At 33.1% G+C, this 8,799-nt stretch overlaps 1 protein-coding gene across 2 annotated transcripts in view; it reads left to right on the top strand.

The window, feature by feature from the left end:
* Positions 1-7,598, top strand: part of LOC109801298 (disease resistance protein RML1B) — a 34,042-nt gene extending 26,444 nt beyond the window's left edge. Inside the window, exons 2-6 of one of the 2 annotated variants that reach the window (XM_083059881.1) lie at positions 2,715-3,254; positions 3,610-4,714; positions 4,814-5,113; positions 5,208-6,705; positions 7,199-7,598. In XM_083059881.1, the coding sequence (XP_082916007.1) occupies positions 2,779-3,254; positions 3,610-4,714; positions 4,814-5,113; positions 5,208-6,705; positions 7,199-7,236 (3,417 nt within the window). In that variant the 5' untranslated portion in view covers positions 2,715-2,778 and the 3' untranslated portion in view covers positions 7,237-7,598. The remainder of the gene's footprint in view (positions 1-2,714; positions 3,255-3,609; positions 4,715-4,813; positions 5,114-5,207; positions 6,706-7,198) is intronic. The other variant, XM_083059882.1, reaches the window with a different exon arrangement.
* Positions 7,599-8,799: the final 1,201 nt, after the last annotated feature.

Genomic DNA, 8,799 nt, shown 5'->3' on the forward strand with positions numbered 1-8,799 from the left:
CTACTGCATTGAGCAGTTTTTTTGAGAGACGGCTTCCTCTTAAGGAATTTTCTTCTTTGTTTTGGGTATAATCCAGAATGTAAGAATATCCTGTCCATAAATTCATGAAAGAATTTCTAGGAGGTTCTTCTTCTTCTTCGGGATTATGTTCAGCTATGTCATCATAATCAGCAAATCTAACAGAAAGACTGTTTCTTCGATTTGTCATGATGGCTGTTTGTGGTGCTGTAATAGCAGTTCTAGTAGACCCAGAATTAAGGTGGGTTTGCCACTCTATTCCTTGGTTTCTTCTAGACTCAAAGATCTATGGGGGAAGAAAGTTTATACCATTTGATCCTAAAGAAGTAATCAAAGGATTTGTGTTGATCCTATATCTAGGAGATATATGATCGCTTATTCTTCCTATAAAGGTAATGTCGAGATGGAGATTATTTCCTTCAAAATTTTCTCCAAAACCTCTAGTTTGTATTTCCAGATTTATATTTTGAATAAAATCTGAAAGGTTCATGGTGAAATTAGGAGCTATGTATATTAGGGACACTGATTGGTTAAGATCTACTTCAACTATCCCTATTATTGCCTGAGAATTATTATCTCTAAACCTTTGGTCAAACAAGACTAGGAAGGCTTTTGCTCCTATAAAAGACCTGGTTAAGGTTCTTATACCTATGGTAATTAGTCCTAGATGGACATATCTTCTTTGGGTACTAAGAAGCTGTCTACCAGTTTGTTCAGAGATTAATCTAATAATCTCATGATGACCATCGGGTAAATGGAAATCATCTAGTCGACGATACCTATAAAGACTAGTCCTATCAGAACTGAGCCAATTTAGGTTGTATAATTGTCTAGGATTTAGGGAGTCTATCCTAGAATTTGTTCCAATGTCTATATTGGTTTGTATGTCAACTATTTCTTCTAGTTGGCGAGTATTAGAATTTGTTCTCCTTAGAAATCTATCTAAGATTCCAGGTTGTCTATTTATTGATTCTCCTATGGGAGTGTGTCCAGTAAGAGTTTGTGAAGTTTCTGTAAAAGGAAGGGTTTGTGTAGCAGTTCTATTTGTCATTTTCTAGGTTTAGCTAGAATGTATTTGTTTGAACTTTTGTCAGAACAAGAAGAATTTCCAAGACTTAACTTAGAAAGTTGTTTTGAGATTTTATCCAAATCCCCGTTTGTTGGATAAGTTTTTGTTTTCAAGATTTCAAAAACTTGATCTATTTTTTCTTCCAAAAGTCTTATCCTAGAGAGGATAATATTTTGAGTTTTGTTAACACTATCTAGATTCTCTAGAAGAGTCTCTAGATCTCTCTTAGTGGCCAGAACGTAACCGCTCTGATACCAGCAATTCTTATTTTTTTTCAACATTATTTTTTTTCAACATTGGAGTACAATGATCTAACTTTTACGCGTAAAATTAAGTCTTCTATAAGAACTCACAAAAATCGGGCTCTTGCAGCAAAAAGGAAGAAAGCGGGTTGATTGTCAGACGCATAAAGTAACTTAATAACTCAAGTTAGGTTCTTTCGTTAGAACAAAAAATAGGTAAGTTCTTAAATTTTATGTAACATTAAATGGTACATAAAAAATTTATTAAGAACCTAAAATAAGTTATATCATCGAAGATATTTAAAGAATTTTTTTATTTTAACAATACTGAAAAATAATATTTATCAATATAATATTCTCCTAAATTTATTTACTCAAATACTAGTCTCTTTTGCTTTTCTGGAAACTCCTTTACTTTTTTTTTTTAATTCTTTTTTGTAGCCCGTTAAGATGTCGGGTTTGAAAGACCCGACCCTTGGTCTTTTTAATTTTTTTTTCTGGTTATAAAATTAAAAGTGAATTGTTAATTATTTAAAAATTGAAAAACTAACTTATAACTAAGTATAATTGTTTTTTTTAATGAATTATTAACGGTAAATTATCACTTTAATTAACTATTTTTAATTTTTTTAAAAAATGTAAAACAAAAAACAAAATAAAAACCCATTAAGAAGTTTAATTCCAACCTAACTTCTTAAATGGTTGAAAAAAAAGAATAATAAAGGAGAGATTCGGTCCTTAGGGAGAAATTTTAAATATATAAATATATATAGAGAGGAAAAGATCCGTTTAATTTAGAAGTAAGTATATATAGATTTATTCTGTTTGATAAATGTATATAAACTTATTTCGTTTAATAATTTATGTTCTACATTAAATTTTAATAATTTAATCATTAAATTAAAAAATTTTAATATATAAATTTATAAATTTTTTATAAATTATTTAATATTTTATTTTATTAATTCTAATTAATATATAAAATATTTTTATAATTATTCGTCAATTTAAAAAATATTTATGTGACATATAATTAAGTTTTAAATTCTTTTTATGAATGTCATTATATAATATATATTACATAAAAAATTGGTCAAGAGGAACATAGAGTGATTTGGAAGAGTGTAATGATTTGTCCCGCGGCATCTGCCCTTGTGGGGACAAAAGATTTGCTTGAATCACGGAGTTAGGCGTTGTTGGTAAAGTATCCACTCAGTTGAAATTGATTAATCAAAAGTATGTTTCATACTTTCCTTTTTGCACAAAGTGTTGTAGAAGAAGATTAAATAATATGAATGATTGGAGTTACTTTAAAAATAAAATATGCAGAATGATTGGAGTTATGATACAGCTTATAGAGTCTTGGTTGACTTTGTTATCTTTAGTTTGTATTGCAGTTGATTGCATTGTCCACTACAACTTTACTCTTGGCAGAGAAGAAGTGAAAACATGTCATCATGGAGTATTAGAAAGTACGATGTTTTCATCAGCTTCAGAGGCGAGGACGTGCGCCGCAACTTCATTAGCCATCTTGGTTCTGCTCTCCACCGAGGCAACATCGAAGCCTTCGTGGACGCTAACCTTGAAAAAGGAGACGAGGTTTGGCCCTCACTGTGCGAAGCAATCCACGACTCACACCTAGCCATCGTGGTGTTCTCCGAAAACTATGCAGATTCAAAGTGGTGCTTGAAAGAACTGGTCGAAATACTTCACTGCAGAAAAATTCAGGGACTCGCAGTCATACCCGTTTTCTACCAAGTGGATCCATCCCACATAAGGAAGTACAGTGGCACTTACGGAGAAGCAATCGCAAAACATGAGACATATTTTGGTGACACTGACAACGAATCCATCCAAGACTGGAAAGCAGCTCTCACTGAAGCCGCCAACATATGTGGATGGGACTCTTGTAGCCATGACTACAAGTAACTATATCTCTTCTTTTATTCTATTATTAGTCCTTCAATGCCAAATTCATTATTGTTGCTGATTTCAAGATTAAATTCATGTTTTCATCTTTAATGAGTTTTTTTGACAAAAAGAAAGAATAAACAAAATATTTTTAAGGTAGTTATTAACTTGTTATAAAAATTAATAAATTTATCCTGATGGATTATGATTATATCGCTATATAGACTATTTATTTAACTATAAATACATTACATGAAATTAGGTTTTGAGTTTAAAGTGTTATGTTATGACAAGGTAGTGCATATTTCACAGTTTATTTAATTTATTTCCATTCTTGATATCTTGTTTGTTTGTTTGTTCCTTTATTAGGAACGAATCTCATCTAATAGAGAAAATTGTGCAAGACGTATCCCAGAAGTTGAGCTTGAGGTCCCCTGTTCAACTAAAAGTAGAAGACCTTGTTGAAATTGAAAAACACTGTGATGAAGTCAAACAGTTGCTGTCAAAAAACCAAAAACATCAGTTTCAAGAAAATGTTCAAATAATTGGGATTTGGGGCATGGGCGGCCTTGGCAAGACAACTATTGCCAAAGCCTTGTTTTCTCAAATGTTTCCGCAATATGATGCTGTTTGCTTCTTAGCAAATGTTAGAGAGGAATCAGAAAGGTTTGGACTAAACTCTTTACGTGGTGTGCTTCTTTCTAAGCTACTCCAGGTTGAACATAAATATGATCCTGAAGAATCCACAATGAAGAGGCTCAGCAATAAAAAAGTTTTGATTGTGCTCGATGATGTGGATAGTTTAGATCAATTAGATGTGTTGTGTAGACAACAATGTAAATATGCAGGTCCAAATAGTAAACTAATTATAACAACAAGAGATAGGCATTTGCTTAGAGGGATAGTTGATGAGAATGAGATATATGATGTCAAGCCATGGGGGTCTGCCAAATCTCTAGAGCTTTTTTGTTTACATGCCTTCAAGCAAAGACTTCCTAAAAAGGGATACGAGAAACTCTCTGAAAGGGCGGTGGAATATGCAGGGGGAGTCCCATTAGCTTTAGAAGTTTTGGGTTCTAATCTTTGTTGCAGAAGTACAGAATTCTGGGTCAGTGAATTGAGAAAACTCGATAAATGTCTGAATCTCAGAATTCAAAATGTGCTACAAGTGAGCTATGATGGATTGGACAATCTAGAGAAGAATATATTTCTAGACATTGCATTCTTTTTCAAAGGTGAAGATAAAGATGATGTCATAAGAATACTAGATGCCTGTGGTTTCTGCGCTACTAGTGGAGTACAGGTCCTAGAGGATAAAGCTCTTATAACTATTTCATATTCTGGGACGATACAAATGCATGACTTGATACAAGAAATGGGTTTGTATATAGTTCGTGGAGGTTGTAAAGATCCCAATAAACGTACTCGATTGAGAGATATAGAAGAAGTTTCTGATGTACTTGAAAATAATAAGGTACTTGAAAAATACACTCACTTTTTCCTCCCAAATAAAACTAGACATGTTTCTTGGATATATTCATTGAGAATTTAATATTGTTTACTTGTTTTGTAGGGGAGTGATGTAGTTGAAGGGATACAATTAGATTTGTCACAGATTGAGAATGTACGCTGGAAGGCTGACACATTCAACATGATGACTAATTTAAGATTTCTTAAATTATACGTTCCTTCAGGTAAGAAATCAGGAAACGTGCACCATTGTGGCGTATTTAGTAAATTGTCTGCTAAATTGAGGTACCTTGAGTGGAATGGATGCTTTTTGAAGTCTCTTCCAGTAACCTTTTGTGCTAAGATGCTTGTTGAGATTTGCATGCCACACAGCCATGTTACAGAACTTTGGCAGGGGGTGCAGGTAAAATTTATACAAAAAATAAGATGAGTTTTTTATTTAATTAAAATTTGAAGATTTAGGTTCCATTATGATCGGTCCTTTTGAATTGTTGCAGGATGTTGCAAATTTAGTGCGAATTGACTTAAGTGAATGCAAGCACTTGAAGAACCTCCCAGATTTGTCTAAGGCGTCAAGGCTTAAATGGGTCAATCTTTCCGGTTGTGAAAGTTTGTGTGATATTCATCCATCTGTTTTCTCTTTTGACACGCTTGAAACTTTGATACTGGATGGCTGCAAAAAGCTCAAGAGTCTTAAAAGTGAGAAACATTTAACATCTTTGGAGAATATTAGTGTCAATCTTTGCACAAGTCTCAAGGAATTCTCGGTGTCATCAGATTCAATCACAAGTTTGGATTTAAGCAGCACAGGTATTGAAATGTTGGACTCTCCTTCATTTCGGCGTCTTAGAAATCTCAAGGCACTCAGTGTATATCGTTTGAGACGTGCTCCTGTTGATTTATTTTACCTAAAAGATCTTGCGGAGCTTAGAATTTTTAATTGTAGACTGGCAATTAGCAAGCATTTGCTGCATTCATTATTTGGTCGCTCAAAATCTCTACAAGTACTACACTTGAAGTATTGTTGTAACTTGTTTGAGCTCCCTAACAACATCAGTGGCTTATACAAATTACATGAGTTAAGACTAGATGGTAGCAATGTGAAGACATTGCCAGCTAGCATCAAGGATCTATTTAGTCTAAGAATTCTGTCCGTAGAAAATTGTAGGAAGCTTGGGAGTCTAACAGAGCTTCCACCATTTGTCACAGAGTTGAATGCCATGAACTGCAGGTCATTGAGGACAGTATCCACCTTAAGGGAATCTTACGGAATTTTCGGGGTGAAGAGCAGATTCATTTTATTCAAGAATTGTGTTGCATTGGATGAACCTTCACTCCATTACATTATGGAGGCTGCTCACTCAGAAACCAAGTTTGCGGCAAGTGAAATTAATTATAAATTTGTGAAAGTTTGTTTCCCAGGTAGCAGAGTCCCAGGGCATTTCGAATATCGAACAACAGACTCCTCAATCACTATTGATCTTCCTCCTTCCCGACCTGACTTTGTGGGATTATGTTTGTGTGTGGTTCTTTCCCACTCCTGGGGAATGAAGAACCTTGGTGCTAAAATATGGTGTCAGTGCTACGTGGCAAATGGTAGGAGGTTGGGACCCGCGACCACCTGGTATGATGAAGTTGTCACTGGGTTGAATTCTGATCATGTTTTTATATGGTATGACCGAAACCATTCTGACAGAATCCTCGAAATTTATGACACTGGTGAAAGACGTGTTTCCTTTGAGTTTTTTGTTACAAATGCTATTGGGCAACGTTTGACCATCGGTACCCTAGAGTGTGGCGTCTTTCTAATATTTGGCCAGAAAAATCATCTCTACCATACACTGGTGAATGAATTTTTTGTCTCGCTAATGGCTAAGCACGCTGGATTAATTTTTAAGAGTTTTATTAGGCTTGATAAGAACGATTGCATTGACATAAATAATCAGGAGCGGGATTTGACTGAAGATGGTTCTTGTTCGTGTGACTGTTTATTCGGTATGGAACTTACTATGCTCTTCTGTTCGGTATATGTAATTTTCTGCGTTTTATTTTTTATTTTTTTTATTCTCAATAAGAAACCTGTAAGAAAGAAAAATAGTTGGCACTTGCATTTTGACACTTTGTCCATGTTGTCTTTTGCAAGGTTAAAAAGACACAATTTAAGATACCTTAATTAAAAGAAATTATTTGTTTTTATTATTCACAGTTTTATGATATTCAGTGTTAGCAAATAGAAATAACATTCTACCAATGTTCCTTGGTCCAATTGGTATTGCAAGTAATACTCAAATCTCAAGGTTTGAAGTTTGAAGATTGAGATTTGAGTTTGATTAGAAAATACTCTGGAATCGATAATCTTAATGTAGTCAAAGAAAGATTTGAGGAATACTAGTTTTTGGCAAGGTCGATATTCGATAAACATTTCTACTGATGCCGTGATAAAAAAAAAATAGAAATAACATTGTTTTGGAACATTTATTTTTTGCAGATGTCTTAAGGTATTTACGGAGACTGATCAGCATTTAGAAAGGCGTCAAAGCAGTAATGAAATACAGGAAATTCTGGCTATTTAGCTATAACATTGCAATTCTAAAGAACAGAGAAGTTGATGAAAGTGAAAAAGGAAGCTTCTGTAGTATCCATCCGGTAATACATGAAGATGAGTACATATTGGATGGAAGTATGTGAATTTATTAGTTACATCGCTGAAGAAATCATCCTTATTTAATGTACTGTATCTACAGTCTCTTTTGGTATGTTTTATTCTGGTTCTAGTTGTGCATTTTACTTTTGTAGTTCTGCGTGAATTATAGTGCAGTTGGACTAGCTGTTGTTATCAAATTATATTTATTTCAATTATATTTTATAAATAGTAATGTCTTACCTCATCTGAAAGAAGATATCAAATTATCAGGGAAGTAGAAAACTTATTGTGTTATTTATATACATTTGTCATAGGAATTGGACAGAAATATAAGTTATTGAGTTATTTTTCAATTTGATTCTAGTACTAAACAAATGGATTAAAAAAACTTAAAATTGTTTAACATAAAGTATAAAAATTTAGAGAATGATAAACGTAAAAAACATATAACAAAACAATAAAGAATTTGAATTTAAGAATAGTCAGAGATTGATTTTATTAACCTTTTCCATGTAAACCTTCCCTAATTTTCATTTAATATTAGAAATTATACATTTAATTCAATAATCTTTAAATATATTTAAACTTTAATTTCTTAGGCCAGAAACTCTAGGTCATTTAAGAAAAATTTAATTATTTGGTAATTTTTGTTAAACAACCTATGTCAAGGTTAGGGACCTAAAAATGATTGATAAGACTTATCTCTATTCTTAAGAATAAGTGTTATTAGTGTTACACCGTGATCAAAATTCTAAAATGGTTTTCCAAACCCAGTTAAAACTATAAAATCATGCATTGGTCAAAACAAGCATTAAGTATAAAGTAAAATCTATTAACTTAATAAAAATAATGTATTGAACAAGAACAAGTTACATTAGTACAACAACTACATCAAACAGTAGAGAATTTAGCCACTTATAACTAAAGATTACATAAGAAAAGAGTGATTTTTGATCTAACTGTGATTACAATAAGGCTCTCACAAGAATTCTTTCTAATTTCTCTAAAATTGTGCTTAGAAAAGTATGAAGACCTTCTAAAAACCCTTGTTTATAATATTTTGTAATGGGCTTTCTGTCTAGCATGCTCACTTAGAGCGTTCAAATAGCTTATTCTAAGCGAGCTTGTGTGATCCTCTAGGTGAGTTCTCTGTCTTGACTCGCTCAAAACGTTCCTGTGGTGTGTAACACTAGGCATTTTGAATTCTTGCTAAACACATTTATTTCTTCTATTCTAGACCCACCTGAGTTGTAGGAAAAAGTTGTAGTGCAGCTGTGGGAGTTTCAGAGTTCTTCTCCTTTCTTTCTCTTTTCTTCTTCTTCCTCTCCTTCTCTTTTGGAAAGCTTGAAATCAAGGTAAGGGAAGCTAGGATGAATGGTTGATGGAATTGTTGTGTTATATGTGAGTGGGGTTATCAATTGTTGCATGAATTAGAGGATTTGTAG

Source organism: Cajanus cajan, chromosome 7 (assembly GCF_000230855.2).
Source record: "Cajanus cajan strain Asha chromosome 7, NIPB_CcT2T_4, whole genome shotgun sequence".
NCBI classification, from domain to species: domain Eukaryota; kingdom Viridiplantae; phylum Streptophyta; class Magnoliopsida; order Fabales; family Fabaceae; genus Cajanus; species Cajanus cajan.